The sequence below is a fragment of the Oreochromis niloticus genome, linkage group LG5 (assembly GCF_001858045.2).
Source record: "Oreochromis niloticus isolate F11D_XX linkage group LG5, O_niloticus_UMD_NMBU, whole genome shotgun sequence".
In the NCBI taxonomy this organism is placed as follows: domain Eukaryota; kingdom Metazoa; phylum Chordata; class Actinopteri; order Cichliformes; family Cichlidae; genus Oreochromis; species Oreochromis niloticus.
The window spans coordinates 4,630,972-4,656,528 of record NC_031970.2 but is presented as its reverse complement, the minus strand read 5'-3'; the positions used below and the strand labels follow the sequence as shown (position 1 = coordinate 4,656,528).

General features: G+C 39.7%; 1 protein-coding gene across 1 annotated transcript in view; it reads left to right on the top strand.

Moving 5' to 3' along the window:
- Nucleotides 1-25,557, top strand: part of LOC100695319 (serine/threonine-protein kinase 4) — a 38,045-nt gene that overhangs the window by 1,192 nt on the left and 11,296 nt on the right. The window contains exons 2-10 of the mRNA XM_003451852.5: nt 7,400-7,480; nt 9,124-9,252; nt 10,276-10,390; nt 10,626-10,790; nt 11,000-11,167; nt 11,407-11,544; nt 12,090-12,218; nt 12,468-12,687; nt 24,893-25,053. Of these exons, the coding sequence (XP_003451900.1) occupies nt 7,400-7,480; nt 9,124-9,252; nt 10,276-10,390; nt 10,626-10,790; nt 11,000-11,167; nt 11,407-11,544; nt 12,090-12,218; nt 12,468-12,687; nt 24,893-25,053 (1,306 nt within the window). The remainder of the gene's footprint in view (nt 1-7,399; nt 7,481-9,123; nt 9,253-10,275; nt 10,391-10,625; nt 10,791-10,999; nt 11,168-11,406; nt 11,545-12,089; nt 12,219-12,467; nt 12,688-24,892; nt 25,054-25,557) is intronic.

Here is a 25,557-nt window from a genome sequence, read left to right as displayed (position 1 = left end):
CTTCGTGCGAGTGTGTGGGGTGTCCACAGCACTGGGTTTGTGGCAGGTGGAAAGACAGGGGGTTAGAAAAAAAACCCCTTTTTAATGAAATGAGTGTGATTCATGTGGGACTTTGTTCCTGTGTGTGGATGCTGTGTCTCTGCACCTGTAGATCTTTTATTTACACTGCAGATAACCTGATTCAGATATGAAGTTGTGAAATCTGTGATATTGTAATTAGGCTTTTACAAGGAAGCAGAGATAAACTGTATATGTGAAAAATATGTAGACAGGAGTGGCTTAATGTCCTGTTCAGATTAAAGTTGTTTTAAAATAAGCGAACAATGGCTATTCTATGAGGTTCTAAAGTTTACATTAGTTTTTTTCGTTATGTGTTTGGTGCTATACACATAAAACCTGTACCAAATTCAGTAATTAAATGTTTTCCACCTACAGTGCTTTGGCAGGTACTGGCAATATTAAATAAGCTGTAAAATACCAACACACACACACACACACACACACACACACACATATACATACATGTATGTATATATATATATATGTATGTATGTATGTGTGTGTGTGTCATTCTTGAGATGAATAACAAAAGACAGGAAAGTCTTAGTTGCCTGATCAGTTATTCATGACCAATAAATAAACTCCATTATTATGATGTGTTTGCAGTTCACTCGTTTCCTGAGCAGTCCTTAAACGTAGTTCCACTTGGGTATTATTAAGGTATGGGAAGTTGGAGCCTCGATGTGATATTCTGGCTGTTTGAATCACAGTCTTAGTTTCTGTAGAATTACACTAATATAAAACACATAAAGAATTAACTGTTCAGCAGAAAGTGACTAAAATCAAACAAAAGTGCCACAAAGTTCTGATTCAAGTTTCTTAATGTGATTTATGCTCCTCTAAAGTATGTGTAGAATATTGAATATTTTAAGGATATAAATTATTTATTGTATGGAAAACATATTTCAGGATGCTCTTGTTTTGGCCTTACACATCTCTTTTCTTTACCTTTGTCCCTCTCTTGTGCCAAAGAAGTTCAGATTCACTCCCTATTAAGCTGTGGCGCATTTAGCGCAGGTTTTTTTAATTATAATTTAAGTTCAGAGTAAGCAATGGATCTTTTATTATTTAAAATGTAACAAATCTACAGTTTTTCTTAAGTCTGAGTAATCGTGTTAAATAGCATCAGCCAAAATAACTGATTGTTTTCCATTATTGAGCAGCCTTAGAGACATTTTCACCATAAACGCTAAAAAAACAAACCCCGATGTAAGTGGAAATGATCAGAATAATAAAAACTAAACAACAAACTCTTCATTAAAAATGCGTCCTGTTTTTTTTTTTCTCCTCGCTGTCATCACTGTATGTGGATGTTAAGCAGCTCATAACAGACGTGAACTTGTTTGTTGTGGGAACTGGTTTGTGAGCTCAGTGTGTTTGACAGTAGGAACTCAGAGGTTCCTATTATCTCCTCTTATCAGGAGGGTGCTGGTAAAACTCGCCGCTCTTATATTATCATTTTCAACTCACTCATCCACTGTTTCCTCATTGGGCTGATGTAACGCAGGACTTTTGTGTTTGTTTCATCCCTTGTTATTGCAAGACTGGGTTCGGCTTTGTGTTGAATTATAAAACCATGTTTGTATATCCTGATGTATTTCAGTGTCACCCTCGGGTGTGTGGGGGAGTCACAGTCATGATCTTTTATGAATAATTAAGTAAATACTTTTATGGGGCCCTCCTCTTCAAATACCTTAGTAAGCAAGTACTTTGTGCAGATCAGTAACAGGTTAATAAAATCCACTGTTGCTCTACTGAGTTTGTCGTCCTGTGGATGGACTGCACAGTCTTGCCCTGCAGCTGGTGATGATAGTCATCGTTCTGCTCTGTGAGCTCAGTGCGGTGGTACATGAGTCTGTTCTCTAACCCGGGACACGAGACCCTGTAGAAGCAGCTGAATGACACTAAGGTGTGTTACAATAACAACCTGCCGGGAGGAGGTCAAGAGACAGGAAGGACTTGGTTTGTTAGGAGTGATGGGTCTTTCAAAATAAGAGTGCGAGGATTTCCAAGTAAATTGACACTGGTATTTTCTTGAATGGATAAAAAGAGACTTGTAAACTTGGACTGGTGTTAACATACCTGGGTCACCTGCCCAGGTAAAGTCTGTATGTGAGAAACGCTGTACTTGCTTGATGTGAATTTGAGGAGCATTTTTGTAGACTGCATGAGTTGTTTTTGTTCAGTTTAGGATATAAAAAATTGTTTGGTATATTATTTTTAGGTTTTAATGTTCTTTTTACTTTATTTTCATCGTCTCCTAAATCAGATCACCTAAATCCATCCAGTCGTCTATTTTTTTTAGCTGCTTATCCAGTTGGCAGTTGCAGGGAGGCTGGTGGCTGGCAGACCACCCCAGCATCACTGGGCTTCCATAGAGAGACAATCATTCACACTCACAGTCCCACCTACAACAAATTTCGAATCATGGGGTAACCTAATATGCACGTCTGCAGGCGTGGAAAAGGAAATAGATTATAAATAAAGATTAGAACAATATTGGTCCATGCAGATGTAAACAGCTACAGTCCTGTTTCATTCCTGTGTTTCTGAGGACCTTGTGTCTAGTTAGAAGGAGAAGAGAAAATCATTTCCTTCTGTATGTTAGTTGGATTTAGCATTTATCCCATATAACAGACACATTTGGGCCTGATGTGTGTCTCAGTAAGAATACCAGCAAGTGTTTGTCTGAGACTGACGTGGCCCCAAACGACATGAGGCAGGCTGTATGTGACTTCCACCGAGCATCGGGTGGGCCACATGTGGTCTAAATGTCAAAACATACATTTGACATCTGGCACACATGAAGCAGACGTGTGACGGAGTTGTGGCTGACAGATGAGAGGAAACATTGGGCCAAATACATTCACCCCTGTTTAATGTTGCTTTGATAAATTTGATACACATTGAGTTTTAATTAAAAAAAAAAACAGTTTTAATTGTTTTTAAAGGTGTCTGTTATTCATGTTATTAATATGTAATGTCTGCTGCTTGTTAGCATCCTCTTATTTCTTGGGATACTTTATTAAAACTTTCATTCGTGTGTGACAGTTTTCATTAATTACCATCACGGCTGCTTGCTAGACACTTTAAAAAAATGTAAACACTTTAAAGGTTTTCTTTCTCAATCTTTTAATAAGTACCGAAGAATATTATAAGCAGGAGTTGGTAGTGAACAAAGCAGTCTGATCAGTCGGACAGTGACTGAATTTCTAGAGGGAAAATAGACATACTTGAAGCATATACAAGGAAAGGAGATTTTAGGTTTAAGGATTTTAATTGTAGTAATATAAACAGGAGTCCAGCTCTTTTGGCCACAGCAGATCCACACATGCATTTTTAGGAGTTCACAGAGTTCACTTGAAAAGCAGATCATGGGCTGCTGTGGTAGATTAGCATCTCAATGGTTCGCTCTCACTCTCTCTTTTGTGGCTTGACGCTGATACACTGGACAGCTTGGCTTACAGATGTACTGAGCTGTACTGGGCAGCGTGAGGTAGAGAATGTGGTTTGCTGGCTTTAGAGAGGCACAGATTCCCAAATCAGGCTGCCTGAGACACCGAGAGAAAGACCGGCTGACAGCGTTCAGTGTTCAGAGATGTTCTCTGTATTGTAAAGACTTCCCTCATCTCTGCTGTTTTGTTTCTGGATTTTATTCTTTAAAAAAATCTTGTAGGATGTTTTTTGAGTTCAGACCATAAAAATCATTTTCACACTTTTGATCTGCTCCAAAGTTTTTTCTGGTCACACGTCACGTGTCCTTAAATTTTCATAAAGTTTGTTGGTCAGGTTTTTGTGTAATCCCACTGATGAATGCACACTTATAAAAAGGGCAATAAAACACATCCTGCACTGGCACTCTGTTAACTCTGTAGATGCAATAACAGTCAGCATGTGTAATATCGGGCCTCAAAATTCAAACTAGAGCAGATTAAAATGGAAATAGTCCTCATTTGTTCATATCTGAGTGCTGTGTAAAGGCCGAGTATTTGAAATCGGTCAGTGTTATTTGTGGCTAAAGAAATAAGATGAACCTTTTTGTTTACAGGGTTCGTACGGGTGCTTGAAATCCTTGAAAATGCTTGAATTCTAATGTCGTCTTTTCAAGGTTTGAAAAGTGCTTGAATTTCAGATGTGGTGCTTAAAAGTGCTTGAAAATGTAACTGTATTTCATTCACAATAAATAGCTATCTGATTGAATTGTTTTCTTATCAGATAGAGAAATAAAATGAGTCGCAAACGCAAAATTTCCCGCCTGGGCTGCCTTGCGTCTGTTTCAATATGTGACCCCGCCCCTCCCTCGGACAGTCGGGGATGAGTGCGCTAACATACCTGTAGGTTGCTGTTTTAATGAGTGTTTGATGGAAAACAACAATGGCGGAGTTTGCGTTCTCCAGTCGCATGATAGGTGAGTGCTAGTAAATAATTTTCCAGTACGCGAACGTTACACATGCTATTTTTTTTAAATTATGGTTATTATTTTGCTAGCTATCAAACTCGCTGGAGAAATGATTGAAATGCACTGAGTGTGATGCAGTATGGCAGCGCTATTACGGAATATGCTGTGAACTTAGCTAACATTACTTAGCAGTAATATGAGTTAATTTACTTAAGTGAAAGCTTTAAACATTAGCCCGATACATAACTAGCTAACTTAAGGCTTTCTGATTAACCCTCTGGGGTCGACGGACCCAGAGTCTCCATTTCAACTTGGGTCTAACGTGCGGACTTCAAGCTATATACCAGTTTTTAAATTGTGTTGATAGGTCACGTAAAACCGATGTTTTTGGGGGGTTTCTGAATAAAACAGTGGCGTTTACTCCGGGAAGAAACGGTAAAAACGGCGTTTTTTATGGAGAGCGCTAGCAAACACGCTTTGCTTGTGAGTGAAAAAAGAAAAAACACTCCTTCCCTATTGGTGGAAAAATGTACCATGTCGACCAATCAAAAAATGATACGGCAACATGTGGCATTTGGTTGTTGGGAAGAGAGAGAGAGCGAGTGAGCGAAAAAGAGAGAGAGAGTTTTGATACGTGAGAGATTTGTGATGTTTATCATGTTTGGAGTCTCAAGTTAGTGTGTTGTCTCGTGTAGTTAGTGTGTAGTGTAGTCGTTTTGTTTTGTGTGTCAGTTCTACTAGTGAACGTCACAGTTGCTGCAACTGTGTGCTGGAAAAGCTTAAAAAGGGACCTTGAAAGTGCTTAAAAAGTGCTTGAATTTGACCCTGAAAAAAGCGTACGAACCCTGTGTTTAGAGTCAGTAAGAAGCGAGTTTATTAGACCCCACAGCCTGAGGCTCCAAACGGCACTAACCCCTACTAGTGTTATTTATTATTAATTATTTATTAATACTTGAATGTTTATTTTTACAGAGATAAGCATGTAACATGAACACAACACAGCATTTATAGCTTTGGCTAGTTTGCAGTGTCCCTCAGTAGATGGACACAAACACAGAAGTCAGTAAGATCTGTAATAATCAATAAATGCATCAAATACTTGAAACATAAAATATAGACAAACACAAGTAACATACAGCGAGAGAGGAGGCAGCAGATTATTCAGATTATTACTAAACTGGATCTTTGGTCAGTTTTTTGGGAATAAAGGAGACTCTTGCTGTCCTTTGGAATTGAATCCTCTAACAGAAGTGTAAATACAGTCCAGGTAAATTCAGGTGTAGGCCTGAAGTCTCAGCACAGCAGCCAGCTACCCTTTTTTTCCTGTTATTACTCAGCAGTAAAGTAATCATAGTTTATTTGCCCAAGCGGAAACTGCCACTCTGTTTTACAGCTGCTGTGATTCAGAGTCTCGGAGTCATTATTACGTAAATCATAACGTTCCCAGCATTCCACAGCTTGTTTAAGTCGAGTCATTATTACGTAAATCATAACGTTCCAGCTAGTTATAAGAAGAGTGAAAACAATCTTTAAGAGTTGAACTCCTAATGTTGCTCCACTATTTTGTGCCTTTTTCTAATAATATTCATAAAAAAGAACCGACCTGTTTAAGAGTCTCTTACACTTTCCTTACTTTTTCTACAAGTACTTAGTACAGTAACTTGTTCCACAACTCGATCTGTTTAATTGCCTGTTAACAATCTAAAAATAAACTTTGCATGTCTGCACAAATTTAGTTGGTTTGAATTTATTCAAGAGTAAATTTGTAACATTTCCCACAAATAACTAGAAAATCTATATTCTTATAGTAGCAAAGACTCTTTGTCATAATTATATGAGGTCAAACAGGCTTACAAGTGTAGTCACTCCTCAGAGGCTCTTTGTGAGGCCCTAAAATACTGAAAGTGTTTGATTATTAAGTGCAGTGTAATATCTGAACACTCTGGATCAGGACTGACGTTTCCACGAGTGCTGAGTGGATTCATAAAGTTGTGGATGTGTATGTGATGGAACACGTGACTGGACAGATACAACTAAGCTGCTTTTATGAGTAGATGAACATCAGTAACAACTTTGTTGTGTATAAAGTATAAATTGTGTAGATATATATACATATGTAGGTGTATTCATCTGCTTATCAGCAGGAGTTCAAAGTGACCCTGTTTTTTTAATTAATGTGACCACATTTTAGACTAAAGCTTGCATGTTTGGGTGTGCCCTTTATAATACTGTGATAAACACGTCATATTAGCCAAACTTCAGAAGGAATGCTATTATAACATAGTATTGCATTTTTATTTTATTCCCATGGACTTGTGAGCAGAGGACCTTCAGTTATCCTAAAAATGTATCATCACGAGCTGCATCTGGGACATGTTGGATCTATTTTTGTTTGCGTAGAGATATTTTTGTCTCTTCAGTTCAAAGGTTGTGGAGATGTTTTAATGTGTCAGGAGAGAGTGAATGTGATCAGTGGCACTCAGGAGGAGGCTGAATTCAGTAATAAAGTCTTCTCTCAGATTACACACACGATTTCTTTGGAAGGGAAAAAAATTATGTTTATTTATGTTTTCATTACTGCATAAAATGTTGGCCTTGAAATGTTAAACTTTTTTGCAGTTTAACTTGTATTTTTTTTTATCTTGAGGGTTGAAAATGGAACAAAAAATAATCAGCATAAAGATCCTGCACCAAATTAATGTGTTTGCTATTTTTTTTTTTTTTTTTTTTTTTTTGACTTTCAGGTGTTAATCACTGGCACGCTCTGTAATATTTTTTTTAATGTGAAAGTGTCACTTTAGGTCAGAGGAGTCCTAAAGTGCTTTAGAGGCATGTAGTATACAAAAGCTGTGAGCAGGCGCTGCAAAAGAAGAGATAAATAAAAAAAACATGAACAAAAATCATGAAAGTTGCTTAAAATTGCTCTTTCTGTCACTGCAGACAGCTGAAGAAGCTGAGCGAGGACAGTCTCACCAAGCAGCCAGAGGAAGTCTTTGATGTCCTGGAGAAGCTGGGTGAAGGGTGAGTCGTACAGTCGGAGGATTACCTCCGTCCTGACAGGAGCAAAGTTTCACTTTGCCTGTTTTTACGTGTCATCCTTGTCTGCGTTAGTCATCCTGGTCCTCTCCGTATCTCTGTGCTCGTTTCTGCCTCATTTCATCTGTTCCTGTCAGACATTAGGCTCCGCCCTCCTCTGTTGCCTGTCAACGTAAACATTGCCTCTTCATATCCTGTTTCTCAATGCGCTTCCTGTTCTGAGCGGCTGATTGACTCCTTTCCTGCACGTGTCATAGCTGATTCCAGACACTTCTTAATGATCCTGCAATTAATCAAACTCATTCGGTGCTGTTCGGTTTTTGCAATAAAGACGTCTTATCAGTAACACTGGTTTTAATGAAACTAGTTTTTTCATGCCTGTTATCTTTCACATTCATATCAGAGCTTTTTCTCACTCTTGCTTCATCTGTCAAAGTGAGAAAAAAACTGTTCGTGGGAAAGTAATGAAATAAGTTGAATAGTACACTGATGTTTACTATTGACATCAATCACTAATTAATGTGTCTGTAAAGTGTTTCCACTGCAGGAACTCGCAGGCAGTTTTTGGGTGGTCACGCCTTTAAGTGTGGGAACCCCCGAGGGCTATTTTCAGTGGAGAAAGAGAAGAAGTTGAATTTTGGTTTTCAGCGATTATGAAAACAAAATAATCAGGATAAAAGGGTTCATCCTTTCTATTCAGTTTTGCTACAAACCTCTCATATTTTTCCAGTGTTAGAAATGAAGCCCACTGCTCTCCTTTACAGAGACGTGCTTTTCATTTGCTGTCTAGTTAAACGCAATACAAGATGACTAAAACAAAGAGTTACTCTAGGGAGAGAAAAAGTTACAAGGTTTCTGAAGGAAGACCTGTGGAAATCATTAACAGGTGCGTTCGTCTCTAGATCACTCAGCGTCTTTCACCCTGAGCTGAAAGCTGTATTCCAGTCACCTCAGAGCTGAGTGTGTTCCAGTAATAAAGTTGGAAAAGCAGAAAAAAGAGGATTTGTTGCTTCTTAGCAGGTTACAGCCATTCGTGGATCAATATTAATAAACCACAGATTAAAGCTTTGAGCGTTGTCCATCCACTGCCACCATGTTGGCTCCTTAACTCAGGATTCGTGGGACTGTTCTGATTTTCCGACTTGAGGGATCGTTGCATTTGAAAAGCCCGCCTGGGAACTCGGACATTATGACTTCCAACTTTATCTGGAACTCACTATAAGGCCTCTGTTGCCCACCTGCTGGCCGTCATGCAGGTCCTCCGAGGCACCTGAGCACCTTCATACATCCTGCTGTTAAGGCCAGCACGGACAGACGAGCGTCCTGTAGACTAAAAAAGAAAAACGCTTCTCTCCTTTTTTCAGTAAATGTAATCTTCTGTTAAAAGGAAGTTTATAGGTTCAGTAACTGTCTGTGTTTAAGTTAATGAATGATGAATGAATGAAATCATGCACAGTGAAATATTGACTAAAATCATTTTAATTCTGTTATAATCGAGCACCTCGCCACCTCTCGGGTGTGGCTCGACACTGTTTGGTTAAACTTGGAGATAACAAGTATCTGCTCATCGATCTCAGTCATCAACAGCTGAAAGACCGTGTTAAGCCTCTCTCTTTGTGTTCCTGCAGGTCTTACGGCTGCGTATTTAAGGCCCATTATAAAGAAACGGGGGAGATCGTAGCCATCAAACAAGTTCCTGTGGAGTCTGATCTTCAAGAGATCATCAAGGAAATCTCCATCATGCAGCAGTGTAACAGGTACATGCATTACTGAGCTCGATCCTTGTGTGAAACATAACAAAAACCCAGAGGCAGTAAGAGCATCACTGGTGTGACTTGGTGTTTTGTGTGGTCAGCGTTTTGCCGCTCATCTTTTGCACACGTCCTTCCGCCCTGTAATTACACACGACCTCAAACTGGATTGAAAAAAGTCCCCTGTAAGAGAACTGTGGGCGTAGATGTTTGGTTAAATTGCTGAAAAGCAGCGAAGCAGATACTTTTATCTCGAAGCATTTACAGTAAGTGATTTCAGCCTCTGCGGAAACATTTAGAAACTTTCATTAAGTTCTTTTGGGGGGGCTTTCCCATACGGTGACAGCCCCACCTCCACACCAACTGACTGTTATAAAATTCTCCAGGGGAAACACTTTAATATGGTCTGTTTCTCACTGGGAAGTGTTCCAGACCTGCAGAGTCTGTGATATAAAAGTGTTTACTGAGGTTTTTCATTCATTGCTGCAGCAGCTATAAATAGACAAAGTACCAGCAGTTCCACAGAGTGTTCTTCAAACGTGAGCCACAGTTTCATTTTGACTCAGAAACCTCATCAGGGCCTGGGGATGCTGTACTACAGCACTCTGTCTGCTGAACTGCAGATAACACAAACTGGGATTCCCACCAGAAAAATGGCAAGATCAGTAAAGTATTATGTGTAGTAACAAATTAACTATTACAATATTTCATCAACCTCAGAGATTCTGTGGTAGTTTTAGTCCAATGTGAGTTAACACAAAAGTAAACATTTTGAAACAATAAAAGCTAAACTTAAACAAGCACACTATGAAACTAACCACAGATGTCTGTACATTCACTCAGACGTGAGCTGGCAGTTTCATAAGGTCACATAAGGTCCCCTGCTAATGTTGGGCTCAACTTTAGGAAATAAGTTTCATCAGGGAGAGGATCGTAGCCTGACTGGGCATAAAAGCGACACATTGAATCTCCAACATCCTGAAATAAAGGGATGAATGTTGTCTGACTCACTGATGTCCCTGTGTTCAGTCCCCACGTGGTGCGCTACTACGGCAGCTACTTCAAAAACACAGACCTGTGGATCGTCATGGAATATTGTGGCGCTGGGTCCGTATCTGATATCATCCGAATACGTAACAAGACGGTAATGTAACACCCAGACACACACACATGCACACACTCACTCACATGTAGTTTGCATGGAGCACAGCGTGTGTGTAAGGCTTCTGGTATATGAATGTTACTCGGATGCATCTCTATGGATTCAGTTTAAGAATATTTAGATGCGTCTCCTCCACATCTACGTCTGTGCTACGTCTTGTTTGGACATTGCTTTGCATACATGAATCTAATTAATGTTATTTGTGTTTGCCTTGTAGCTCAAAGAAGAGGAGATAGCCACCATCCTACAGTCCACCCTGAAGGGTCTGGAGTATCTTCACTTCATGAGGAAGATCCACCGAGACATCAAAGCAGGCAACATCCTGCTGAACACTGAGGGTCAGGCCAAACTGGCCGACTTTGGAGTTGCTGGACAGCTCACAGTAAGAGAAAAAAATCTGCTACTGTAAATGTATATGATGTGTGTTTGATGTCTTTTAAATGTTTTGTTATATCTGGTTTAATATAGAAAGAAAACACAAATAAACACAAGTAGTTGAATAAAGATGCTATCTGCCCTTTTAATGTTGTAGAAGCTTGTTTTAATCTTCTATGTGTTACTTTGTATTATTTTCTCTCCTTCCTTCCTCAGGACACGATGGCGAAACGAAACACTGTCATCGGCACGCCGTTCTGGATGGCTCCAGAAGTCATACAGGAGATCGGCTATAACTGTGTGGCAGATATCTGGTCTCTGGGGATTACAGCTATAGAAATGGCTGAGGGCAAGCCACCCTATGCGGACATACACCCAATGAGGGTATGGATCCTGTGTGTGTGTGTGTGTGTGTGTGTGTGTGTGTGTGTGTGTGTGTGTGTGTGTGTGTGCCCTGTGTGTATAAGCCCAAATAATGTTAGCATGTAAACAACAGCTGTATGTGTGTGTAAGAGAAGACAAAAAGAGGAAAGGAAGGAGTGTGACATTAATTACCGCAAGTAGCTAAAACGTGATGGTTAGTTGGTTTTGCCTTCTGTGTGCTGAATTGATTCCTCTTCCAGGCCATCTTCATGATTCCCACCAACCCTCCCCCAACCTTCCGGAACCCGGATCTGTGGTCTCCGGGCTTCCGGGACTTTGTCAGCCAGTGTTTGGTGAAGAACCCAGAAAACAGAGCCACAGCCACACAGCTGTTACAGGTAACTAACACAATCCTGTAACTGATAATAGACCAAGTGTCGTGGATGACTGTGTGGTCAGAAAACATTCAATCCTTTGGATATCTTTTAATTATATTTTTAATTATTAAAGCCACACTATAAAAATAAGGTAATATCTATTAGCATTTTCTGTGCTCATTTTTTAATCAGTTTTTTATTATTTTTGTTTCTGTTTTATTGTGTGACCTGCTCTTTAACTTTTTCCAAATGTATTTTTATTTTTACTTTTTTATTTTTTTAGATTTGTCTTTTGAATATTTTTTTTTACATTAATGAGCTTTATTTTTTTATATTGTATTTTAGTGAACAGCTTCACTTAATTAACCATTAATTTTATTTTGTTTTGTTGCTGGCTGGAATTTCAGTTTAATATATCATATTATAGTAGTATTTTTTACATTATATTAGTATTTGCTGTAATATTTGCTGTTGTGGTCAAGCTTTCATGGATCAGTTCTAATTGTAACTAATGTCAAAACCCACAAACGTTTGGTTTGAGCATTACGTGTCTTTCTCCTCTACAGCATCCGTTTATTAAATCGGCCAAGCCCAATTCCATCCTCAGAGCTTTGATCACAGACGCCATGGAGATCAAACTGAAGAGACAGGAGGAAGAACAAAGAGAGCAAGATGCAGATGACGATGAGAATTCGGTACAGACTTGAAGAGTCACAAATTCTCTCCATCAGCCTTTAAATATCAATAGGATAGCATGTACAGCTTTTAAGTTACTGCAACTAAAGAAGACGTTAAATTACAAGTGTTTTCGTAGTTGACGAGCTTTTGATTTCTAACTTTCCAAAGCTAAACACAGACTCATATTTATAAACATGTCTTTTCTGGATATTGTAACTGCCGTTGGAGAGCATTAAATCACGCTGCCCTCTGCCTCTGTGTTTCAGGATGAAGATGAGGTTGACCAGGGGACGATGGTTCGGGCAGGTACGGGTGACTCAGGAACCATCCGGGCTGCCGGTTCTTTAGGAAGTTCTCTTGGAAGCACGGCAGGAACGATGATTGAACACGATGACACGGGAACCTTGCAGTCACAGCTGGGCACCATGGTCATCAACTCTAATGATGACGAGGATGACGATGAGGAAGATGCCGGCACTATGAAAAGTAAGTCCCTCTAAACACATTAAATGCATGCTGACGTGATCGACGAGGGCTGCAAAATCAACTAAATTCTGGCCTCTGATCATAATAAAAGTTAACTTTATACAAAGTGTAGTATTATAATAGTAGTAGTAGTAGTAGTAGTAGTAGTAGTAGTAGTAGTAGTAGTAATAATAGTAGTAGTATAATAGTAGTAGTAGTAGTGTTGCTTCTCTGTGATTTTGGCTTTGTGTGGAGGAGCTGGTTGTCTCGCTGCAGAATGAATTAGAGATTAGTCGGGTGGCTTCTCAATGCTAGTCTAAATATTTAAATTGGGTAAATGTTTGCTCTGCACTGTACACCTCAGTGTGTTTTTAGCTACAGTGAAATGTGCTGGTACATTTGTGGAGCTGTGCCTGATAAATGCAGTGATAAATTAGCTCTCAGTTTACTGGAAAACATGTAAGAGGAACCAGATGATGACGTGCTTTGGCATTATTTTTAAACAAACAGACAGGATCCGTGTCACATCATCCCTCTCTTTTATGCACTTAGGGTTCGAATAATAATATCGAGACATTCAGAACTGTGTTCGTGGACTTATATGCACTGTGTGATATTCTGCCTCTGTGACAGACCAGCAGGGTTATGACAGAAAACTAAGTGAGCTAAACTAGGTGTGCAAACGAAACAAAGATGATTATGCGCACTTGCAAAACTAAAGAAAACAAGCCTGAGCTTTGCCGCATGGTTACTGACACTGGGTTGTCTATCAGACAAATACCACGCATTATAATTGAACCAACAATGAAACTAATAATGCATTAATGTTTATGCATTGTTCTGCAGAACATGCAAAATGCTTGAAATTTAATATTTTGAGCCTTTTGTTTCAAAGACTGGAATGACTGCCGGTTAAGGATTCAAGGAGCTTTATTGTCATTCGCATCACATGTTAACATGAGGTGGAATGAAATTATGTACACACGGTCCCGTTAAGTGATGTAACACAGTCATTTTTTGGCCATAATCACCAAAAATGTAGCGTAGTGTTTAATTTGTCCATGAGGGGGCAGACTGTGACCTAGCTGTGCACCGACAGGTTCACTGTGTCGTGTGTGTTGGCGTTATTGAGGATGTTTCCTCCAGAGGCTTGAACTCTCGTACCACAGTGACTTTCCTCCTAATTCTGGGTGTGTCTGTTAATTCCTAAATTACAAGCACGAGCTTGCTGCTGGTGAACTCGGGCGGGATGCGTGTCAGCAGAGTGCACTTGTACATATGCAGGCCTCGAATAGTAACAGCAGAGTTTGTTCCTTGTTTGATTTATACACCACAGTGATTTGTTTTTAATCGCTCAGCATGTGTGATGTTAGCAGCAGTGATGTTCTGAACACGAACACTTTGTATGGTCACGTGTGATTGTGGGTAATGTAGTTCTGCTTTGTTTCTTGTCTTTTTATATAACGTGATAATACATGAGAGACACATGGCACTCAGATAATCACAAGTACAAGTCTACAGCAGAATTATGTAGTGCGACACTTGGCAGTTGGCCCGCCTCTGCATCCAGAGAGCCAATCAACAGCCAGTTGTGTGGCTGAGGTTTTGACGGCTTCAGCTGTGTTGGTGGCAGGTATTGTTTTTTTTTAATGGGCCAGTCAATGTAGGTAAATGTATTTATATTTTATTCCTGGCTAACTTATTCAGAATATTCAATAACTTGCTTTGTGCAGTCCTCTGGTGGGAGGAGGCATGGACATTAATCATGTTGATGCTCTGGATTGATCCATTAATAAAGGCGAAATTATGTGAAGCTGCGTGTGTAATAAATGTGTAACTTTAAAAACACAAAATTTTCTGTTCTTCTTCTCTGATTTGACTGCTGCTTCTGTATGTTTTTGTTTCAGTTACCTTTGAAATAAACCTTAACCCATTCATGCGTTGCCTGTAGGCTCCCCCAAGGGCTTTGCTATAACCTTTAATTAGCATAACCTGAGGGACCAGACGCAGTTCACCTGAGAGAAACAAAACCAGACTGCAAAGAATCAGAACAAAAGATGAGTAAGATCAGACCTGCTGGAGTGTCTTTCAGGGATGTGTTGGTGCTGCATCGGTCTGTTGGCGTCTGTCGACCGTGTGGGAGCTGAAGCGTTGGCTGTATTTGGTGCTTTTGGAACAGATTCTCAATAAGAGTTGGACTGAGTTGATCAGTGCTGGCAGTCTGTGGGCGTGTTTTATGTTTGTTTTTATACGCAAAGAATTAACCCCAGTGAGACACTGAGCACGCTGACGCTTGACGTGTGCGTGAGTGTATATTTGCTTTAGCTCTGTGTGACTCCAGTAATATGCAGCCAGAATACGCTCTGATGAAAATAAAGCTACTGTGGAAGTTCGTGGCCAAATATCACAACTCCTACACTTCATCTAATGAGAGTTACTTTCAAACCAGGGAGCGCTGGCCACATTTACTACCACTGACAGAAACTGGCAGTATTTGGGTGCTCACTGGACCAGTTTGTAAATTCTCCAGTGCCCTGATGACAAAAAAAATCTAAAGTAATCTGGAACCACCATGTGTGGAGAAATAGACCTTTTAGATTCAGATATACGCACATGAGCGACATACAACCCAAAGGCCAAAGCTAGTCTGTGAGCCATCTCAGTCCAGACCCTGACCTCCTAAAACAGGAAAATAAATAAAAGGCAGCGTAATGTTGATGGATCTCAGGTTGAATGACTTGAATAACTTTTATTTTTTGCATTTCACTGCTCTATAAAAGCCCAAACTCGCTTACAGCAACTCATCTCTATAATCTCAGTTCGAGTCGAGAGCAAAGACAGCTGTAAAATTAACATTATCTGTTTGCAAGAGGTAAATGTGCTCAGTCGTCTCACAACAAGGAGGTCTTTGGTTTGAATCCCCAGGCCTGCCGTGGGCCTGTATACCTGCATGGGGACTCTGACTTCCCCCCACGGTCATGCATGTTGGTGTTTCTGAATTGTCCATAGGTGTGAATGAAATTGGCCTCCAATTGGAAGAAAATGGATGGATGAATAAAAGAAAGGGACTGTTTGTGCAGACTTTGAAATGAGAATTTAACTGAAGTTCAAAAGGGAAAAAGATTTTTACTGCTGGTATTTTTTGCACTCGTGCTTTCCCCACAAGCTTCTCAAGAAACTGGAACTGCTCTGACTGCCAACCACATGTAATTACAGAAATAAACTGTCTATATTTGACCCACACAGTAACAGCACGGTTGGCTGTTTCACCATAAACAACGCTGTCCACCACGTGCTGTTTATTGTGACATCAGAAGTCGACTTTCAGGTGTAATTTGAATTATTTTGAGAGCTTAACTGTTGAAGAGTTACAGTAACAGGTTTTATTGGACTGACACACTGATGCTCGCTGACACTGTTAATACAAGACACCACACTCTCATATGAGACCATAAGATGAGCACAGAAGACGTGAACACGCAGTCGTTCTGCAGACGTACACTGCCACAACGCCACCGTGAATTTACTGAGTCTCGATCACACATGCTCATAAACACACACACACACTCAAAGTCTCCGGTCAGACGTCCTGATATCAGGTTAGTATGGATCTCCACAGGCAGCGGTTTAAACTGCATTAACACTGGAACATTTCGAATTCATAATTACGTTACAACTCCAGTGTCCTTCAGTTGTGTGTTTCTGCGAGTGTGTCTTTCTCTGTTGTCGTTTAATGTGCTCCTGAGTGGGTGCCTGTGTGTGTCCCAAACTAATGACTGTGGTCTGATGCTGAAGGGGCCCTGAAGATCAAGATGAGATATTAGATCAGTTATTGATCCTCCCTAATGCTACTGAAAAAGAAAAGGCCTTTTAATTTGCAGTGATTAGCGCTTAACTGTGTCTGACTAGAATCCAGATTAGAAACTCTTATCTCCTGAAAACTGTACAGGACAGAAAACATCGTAGAGTTTCACACAGATCTGCATTTAAATGGATAAACGGGTAGAAATAGTGCAATTTATAAGATCTAACTTTATAAAATCTGACCCAAAAGAGGATTTTGGTGGTCAAAGGTCACACAAATTGTATGATATCGAGATAAAATGATAAAGCCAAAGGTGAGATTCATGGTGCCGTTTTATTGTCTTGCACAGACACTTTTCTGTCCATTATTCACATCATAACTGAGGAGCAGGAGGAGACATTATTTCAGAGGAGATTGTGTTTCAGATGTGATCAGATACTGAATTAGTGACATTAATCTCTGGCACCCATCTTGTAAGTGGTGATTATGGACACATCTGTACACATAAAACCTCCCTGTTTTAGGAGCTCTTTGCAGGACCATCCATATTCGAAGTAGATTTACTGGACAGACATTTCAATAAACTCCTTCTAAGTCTGCACTACAGTACAGGCAGAGAAGATATTGACTTTAAATTAGCTGGTTGCAGGAGGCATACAAGTGCAACGCTGTAATTGAAACTAATATTCTAACCACAGGCTCTGATTTTATGAAAGTAACCTTAATCTCCTTTGATACTTCTTAATGAGACAAGTACGAAGCTATAAAGACGTAGTCTGTGCTCTTCGGCCATAACACAGAGACACAAAATGGGAACATGTGGGAAGTTATGACATTGGTCTCTTTGCCTCTGTCTGTCTCATGCAAACATGCAGAGTGGCTGGCCGTGTGATTTGAGACTGGTTCAGGCTTTCCATTTGTCATCTGATGTGGAGCCATTAAATTATTTATGTAGTTTTCTAACTCTGAGCTGCGACAGTGTTCTCTAATGTTTTACTTTGCTCTGCGTCTGTAGCTTACATTTTCTAATTTAGCAACTCACAACCATCACAAAGTGTACTCTGTACTCTTGAAATGAGTAGGGCAGTGCAGTTTCCTCCACCTTCTCGGTACGGATCCTCGTTAAAAAGACTGAAGAGCTTTTTAAACCTGCTCATCTCTCACAGCTCTTTATGCTATTAAAGTTTAATTTTGTTGTGGAAAGTTGTAGAACGCACTTCTTTAGCTTTAAATTTAAACTGTATTTTCCTAAACTTGCAGTCTAAAGACTGCAGCCTTGGCTGTTAATTCTAATGATCCAACACCCCAAAACATGGATCCATGTGACATATGTCCACATGGATCACCGGCTACACCATCGGAATATGTAAACAATTAAAGACATTCACTTATTTTTTTTCTATTTAATTTTTCTAACTAAGGGGTTTATAACACACCTTTAATAACACCTTCATAAATCATCCACCTGGATGCTGGATTATTGACATGGATGCAGTGATTGACAGGTATCCAGAGAGAGGCAGCTGGAGCCAATGGAGGTCTGCTTGGCTTCATTGTTACTAGTTGAAGTCAGTGAACTTGACCTCTTCAAAATGTTTGCGATCCTGGTTTCTTCTCCTAAACAAAAGCTTCTGAACTGTTGTGCATGCTCAGACTTGCTGGCATGAAACTGTAGTAAACTTTACTCTATTTAGGCTAATATGAATTTCATATGGATGGAATACAGTAATACAGTACCTTTATCAATCCCTGTAGTCATCATCTATTTGCACAACCCTAATGCGACTTGTTTTAAATATGCAAAAAAGTTTCAAACATGAGCATAAACTTGTCTGAGTTTATTAAATTTACTGGTTCTGAATCGTTCTGAGCAGGCGGATCACTTCCCCAAAGAAAAGGGACACAAGCAGACAGAACTCCCAAGTCATTGGAGACAAAAAAGAGAAAAGCTGAGAGTAGTTACAGTAAGCCACAGAGCCCCACCTAATTATTCAATGTTGAATTGTGACCTGGTGCCTTGTTGAAATTTTCTTTTCATACAAGTAAGAAGATTTAGAAAAGCGACCTTTGGGTTGTCTGTGAAGGTTCTCAGTCATCCAAGTCTTCGTAGTCTAAGGAGCTTGGGACGAAAAGAAAAGAAAACGACCCAGGATGAGCAAAATGCATAGAATCCAGGAACTAAAGTCGCTTCAGATAAGCTGTGAACATCACCAGCCCACCTGCTCGAGGTGTCCTCCCAGGTGCTCAGCTAAAACCTACATCCCAGCAAGCTTTTTGAAATCCAAGTTCTAATAAAACGGAATTTTTTTACTTTAAACCTTTAAAACTTGTACAAAGTTCTACAAAAATAAAAGCATTCCACTATTTATACTTTTTAATTCAAAGTAAACGCCACCATGTCGACTTCCTGCAGTGATGCGACTGCAGTGATGATGTAATTGGTCAGAAAAGACCCAGCAGAGCAGATCAGTGTCAGAGCAGAGAGGACAGAATAATGGGCTTGTCAGTGGGTGACAAACGGTAATGGCAGAATGCTTTTCTTCTACTCTTTTATTTTTGTCTTTTTGGTATGGGCCTCATCAGCTGAGGGCAGTCAGGCTGCCTCTCCAAACTGCTCTGTGTCTGTGCAGCGGTTAAATTTAATGTCTCAATCAGCTGCCCAGTTGGTATAAAATATTCTGGTGGCTGTTGCTTCCAGTAAAGGGGGAAAAAGAGATCAGAGTGTCCCCATTTTTCCCCCGCTGCAGTCTACAGCATCTGCTGTCAGAAAGTAGAAAATAAATGGAAGATCTAAATGTCACAAGAATCTTTTCATTAAAGGTGATGGGCGTGTGGAGTCTGGGCGCGGCGGCGCTGGTCAAATTAATTACTCACAAAGCCAGTCATGACTTTTGCTGTGTCGCTCAGCTCTCTTTATGTTTCCTGTGTCTGCTGATCAAACAAATATGAGAGAAAAATAGAATATTTACTTGCAGGCTGAGAAAGATCAAATAAAAGAATTCATTAACTTTTATCTCTACATTTGACTTTTTGATTACTTTCATTATACATAAACTTTATATTTGACAGTTATTTCAACTGTTTTAACAAAAGAATTTTCCAAATATGGGATAAATAAAGTAAATCTTATTTCTTGTTTTGCTGCCAGTGTCATCATCAGTTTGATCAATTATCGATGTTTTTCTCACTCATTTAAAAGGCCGTGTTCCACAGAAGTTGGATGTGGATCACAGTGTGGGTCAGATTAGGTGTATCGCCTCAGAAACGTGGTTTAGTTAAAGTGTAAGGGTAATGGATGTTAGAAAAGTTTCAAACATCAACAGCTGCATAAAAGATGGACCACAGGTCAAGTGTTTGGTTTGATTTTTGTTTTTCTCCGACTGCAGCTTGGAAGTGAAAAATCATGTTTGAAAACCTCGCATTTAAATACTCGCGGCCTAACACTTACCCTCGTTATGTCTTTGTGGTTTTTGGGGAGTTTGCTATTTTAAGCTTAAGTTAGGTGAACACTTGGAATTACATAACTGACAAATAACCTGAAGAAGTTTGGGAAAACAGACTTTTCCTAACACGGTAATTGGGAATAATCTTTTTGCTTACTTGTCATAAAGATCGTCATCTTTTAGTAATTGCAGAGGCATTTCTCACCCTGTCACCTTGTAAATGAGACAGATTACCATAAACATGCCATAAGAGTGGCCAGCCAGTGAGCCAGGTGGTATGGAGACACCTGACAGGAAGGTCCCGGTGTAGCTTTACAGCAGCAACTGAACTTTCAGAATAAGAGCTGAGATTGTCCACTAGTTGGGCCAATGTTGTCCTAAACAGTAAAGGTCTAAAACATAAAGAATGCTTAGTTGCATACTTCCTCCCACATGGCATTACAAGCAGCATGTCCATTTACAGGAATGTGGTGCACAGCTGGAAAAAGTCTTTGTCCAGTCAGATAATTCCTCAAGTTACCAAACAGGAGATGCTGAGCACTAGATAACAAACTAGGATCAAAGTAACATTAGCTCATTGATTTTTATGGGTCTGAGCTTTTGTCATCTGATTAAAGTGTTTCCTCAAATAGAAAACCACGAGTGAAATAAAAGTCTTTAAATAAACCTGCCCCCCTCACTACATCCAGCTGCATGCCTGAAAATGTATCACACTAAAAGCCTTCTGTCCACTCACACAGAGCATTGGATTTATGTTGGATCACCTGGGTTTGGAGGAAACTAATTGATGTTAGCCAACATCAGTAGTTAATTTTGTGTTTGTTCCTCTTTGTTTAGAATTGGCTCGCTGATGCTTCGTTTACTTTCATTCTACTTTAGTGAAGCTGTGACACCACGAGTGCAGTGCTGGCTGGTTTTGAACCGACCGAGGCTTCACTCGTGGAAATTAGAACAACTGTGTGAAGATTCAGTGTTAATATCATATCTCGTTTTAAAAGCAGACCTGTTGCATTCTGCAGCTGAGGTGAGTAAAGGTCTCCGAGGAACTGCATTATGCTGAAAAATTCCTTATCAGGAGAGTTTTTTTCCCCAACATGCCCACGGGTAGCTGTCGGTAGCTGTGGTTAGTTTTCTTAAACAATGACTTTGTGTGTGCCCTTGGCAACTTCATCTGGGAGAGAAGGCACCCGGCAGCACAAATGAAGAAGAAACATTCATTAATTCTTTTTAGGGGGACACTAGACTTTAAATTGATTTTGTGCTTGAATGAAAACAAACTGTGGAGCCCCAAGTGAGATTATTGATGAGATGTTAGCCATTAGTCACCATTACGAAGAAAGCAAAACACTTTGAGTGGAGGTAATCGCCGGATGTCTTTCTGTTTCTGACAAAAACAATTTTTTTCCCCTTCGTTGTTGCATTTGGGTTATAAGGAGGCAGACATGCTTGGAAATAATTGCAGTAAGAGCTTACATATCTCACCCAGATCAGAAACTGACACCTTTATCTAAGATAGCGATATTCTCTTGAGAACATTAAGAGAATGACTCACAGTTTTTATTAATTCAGTTTTAAACTTCTTTCTGCTCCCACTAGTAGAGTCCTTTCAAAAAATTCTGAAAATGGATGCAAAACAAGTTTGTCACGTCTACACTGGATAACCGCGTCTCTGGTGACAGTTTTCATAGAAATCTGTACTTACCTCTTGGAGTAATCTATACAGTCTTAGAACATGTTGTGACTGTATTGATTTAGAAGTACCTACAGTACTGCTTTCTCTGTTTGTGTAATAATTGGCATATACTTAATCACACTGGGAAAAAAAAAGTTAGAAATGAAATATGTTTATTTGCTATTTGCTAAAAACAACATTTTAGCCCATTACTTGGTGGGGTGTAAGGCAAGACTCTGGGGCCTGCAGTGTAGCTGTGCACCTGCTGTAGTTTGGTTGCTGGACAGTCACGAGTCATGCAGACACATTTCATGTATTATAGTAATTATTTGGTCTGCACCTAGAAAAACAAGTAAATAAGCGTGTGTGTGTGTGTGTGTGTGTGTGTGTGTGTGTCGGTCTGACCCTAAACAGTAAAGAGAGTAAACAACAGATTTGAATCACTTTAAATAATTCATATTAGGAAATAAAGTCTTAGCCTTACATCAGTAACACCTTTAGCCCGTGTGACGTAAAGCTGCACGACCACCTGGTTAAAAATCTCCATATTTCTTCAGCCGTCACAGCATTAAACAAGCCTGAGTCACAGTCGCGTATCCCAGTTATTACTTGTCCATTAAAATAAAATAATAAATTAAAAATTGTTGTCCATAAATTTATTTAAGCAAGCGCGCGCACACACACACACACACACACACACACACACACCAGCTCTAATGTCCTCCTACTATGACATCAGAGTTTCCAGCACGGTCTAAAAGGAAAGGCTCAGTAAGTCAAACACTGTTATAAATCTGTGAATAACTTCTTACATAAAGAGCTTTTTAAGGGTCAACCTGATGGAGCGTATTAGAAAGTTGAGAATGATTATTAGAAACGATCACTGTTATCACAGCAGAGCGGTGCTATCTGATCACACTGCGATCTGTGTATAATGTTGGTGTGTAAATTCTGGGCTCTGTAAGACCGCAGGAGCTTATTAAAGCCATGAATCAAACACTCAACGACACTTATGAACTCACTGATTTGCTCTCGCTTGGGTAAAATTGACAGTGCGGACATTTTTATTCAGTGAACCAGAAACTCTGTCAGTAACTCCTCTCTGTAATTGTGCATGTAGCTGCTGACTTTTCCATACACGTGCACTCAAAAGCACATAAACACAGATAAAACACAGTCTGTATAATATATTATTACTTAGTTTGGACAAATTTTCCAACTGGTCAATGGTAAGTATAACAACCTCCAAAAGTTGATTCTGTTCATCTGGACGTAGCGTTTTGTGGGAGAAACGTTTCGTCACTCATCCAAGTGACTTCTTCAGTCTCAGCTGACTGCAGGTTTCCCCAAACCTTATAAACAGTACATTTGCATAATGACTGAAACCAGCCCACTGAAGGAACAATGGGCTGTGAGGTCAGTTCCTTAATCATAATATAGTATAACAACATTCAGCCATATTACTCATTGTCTACATCCTGGTCTCCAGGGCAGGTTTTTGTTAGGTTCGTTAAAATTACAAGCTAGCATTCTGTTTTCATTACAGCAATGGAAATAATCTGAGGATGATGAGGTCTTTTTTAAAAAGTCTACACTGAAGTAATCTAAATTTTAAATATATTTTGGAGAAAATCTGTATTGAGCACCAAAAACAAAAGAAAAAGACATGACGTGTGGGCTTAAGTGGTTAAAGTGTTTCCTGCTATCATCATAAGTGTTTCTTAAGATCCTGCTACTGTTTTGTTTACTGTCACAGTTCTCTGGGTTTTATACTTTGATATATTTGATATATATTGTCACCAATAGTCAGCTGCTATTATTTTTTTGTTTGTTTTTGTTTTTTGTTTTGTTGTTGTTGTTGACATCTCAGTGAGACAGTTCTAGCTTCGAAAGAAAGGAGATGCTAATTAACACTTGAGGCAAATCTAAAATACCCCTAAACTTCGCTCCAAAACACACACACACACACACACACACACACCCCCCCTTAGGTGTTGTTTGTTTGCCTTTTCCTAACATCCAGTTTCCAAACCCTAATATTTGCTTTCCCGACCATTTATTATTAATTTAGCACTCGTTAGCAAGTCTTAAAATATTTCATCTAACTGATTGACTTTTTTTAATGGGCTCCATCACATGCCGTGCACTTCCTGTAACATGCATTAAATTCTGGAGGTGCTCTCCTCTATCTGGTTCAATAGTGTTACATTAAAGCCTCTGCCATCTTTTTTCCACTGACAGAGTTTTAAAAGCCATAAAGCCATCAGTACCTGAGCAAGTCACTTACTGGTATCACTTTAATGCACATATATTATGATAATCTTGTTCCCTGCTTATTGCCGCCTTAATAATGGAACACTTCATTGATTCCTGAAGGAAAACCTCTTTATGCCTCCACATTCATGCTGAGGTTGGAGTGCAGTGACCTGTGACTGTGGGTGATGGATCCACTCAGGGATCTTTGAGCAGGGCAGATGCTTGCTGACATTTGTGTTTGCACCCAGATTTTGGTTCAGTGTTTGACTAAAGCTCTGGATAAATACATTTTTGCAGTAGAGGTATAGGTATGGAGGTGTAATGGAGGTATCCTGGGGATTGGATTGCATCCTGGAATTTGAATTACAATTAATCCTTTTTTGCCAGGAACAGATCCTGATTTGCATTCATAAAGGTTTTACTTAAATCAGCAGAAAAACTGAGTTACAGGGAAAAAGAGTTTGATGTAAAGTGAATGATTGATTTAAACTAAGTGCAAAAAGAAAGAGAAGTTTAGTGCATAAAAAACATCAAGAGGGAAATGCTCTGCTTTAGTTTGAATTATTACGCACTTTGTCAGCACGCAGCTCTCATATCTCCATTCCTGATGTGACTGACTGTAGTAGGATCCTCTCCTTTTACAAAGCTTCTAAATAAGGAGGAAAAATGAATGAATGCAGTCTGTAAAGGGGAGTACATGTAAATTACATTCACAGGAATATCTCGCCAATATCTTAACAGCTGCCAGTGTTGCTGCAGTTCACTAAAACACTGCTGTAAAACCACAGCGTCTCCCATGTTTGAACTCACAGAGCCCCGCTTTACCTTTTCCAAGAAATATTTAATTCAGCAACACTAAATTCCAACAAACACTGCACCCCCTGCAAGAACAGCAGCAAAGCTCTCAGCATTGCTGCTGATTTGTTGCAGTGTGGTGTCTCTGAAGCTACGTCGAGATTTCAGTGCATTATGGAGTCTGTGTGTGTCTCTCTGACAGTCCAAGACTCATCTGCAGTAAAGTAAATGTTGGACTTGCTGTTTGTTTTACAGGGCGAGATGAGACGATGCAGCCTGCCAAGCCTGCCAAGCCGTCCTTCCTGGAGTACTTCGAGCAGAAGGAGAAGGAGGCGAACATTCATAATGACGGAGGAGGAAAAGGACAAAACAACGCAGATAACCGCAAACTGCCCGGAGAAGGAGATCTCGAAGTGGTGAGCTGGAAACACTGTGTGGCACACACTCTGCACTTTTCTGTGAAGTCTTTATCAGGTCCACTAAAGACCTGCAGGTGTTACAGTATTCTGAATTCATATCAGTACATGTGCTGAGGTGACGAAAACTATATTCAAAATGGCACCATGAACGCAGCACAGGGTTATGATCCCCACCAGCTGCTTTTTTTTTTTTTTTTTTTTTTTCAATAAAAGGTAGAGGTCTTCATGTTGGGAATGTTCCTGGTATCTAAGTGAAATATTGATTAAATAAAAGGAAAAGTCAGACAGGTTTAAAAGTAAGAAAACACTCAACCCATAAATCTAATGGGCGAGGGTAAATATTACCTGTACAAATACTGTGTGTGTATTTAAGAGCTGTGCTGCCGTCTGCAGTCAGGTTGCTTTATCAAGCCCCAACACGAATAATGGAGATGAAGACGGTGAACCAGCCGCCCAATGAGCCGTCAGATTCAGGCTTCTCTCCTAAAATAAAGTTACTAA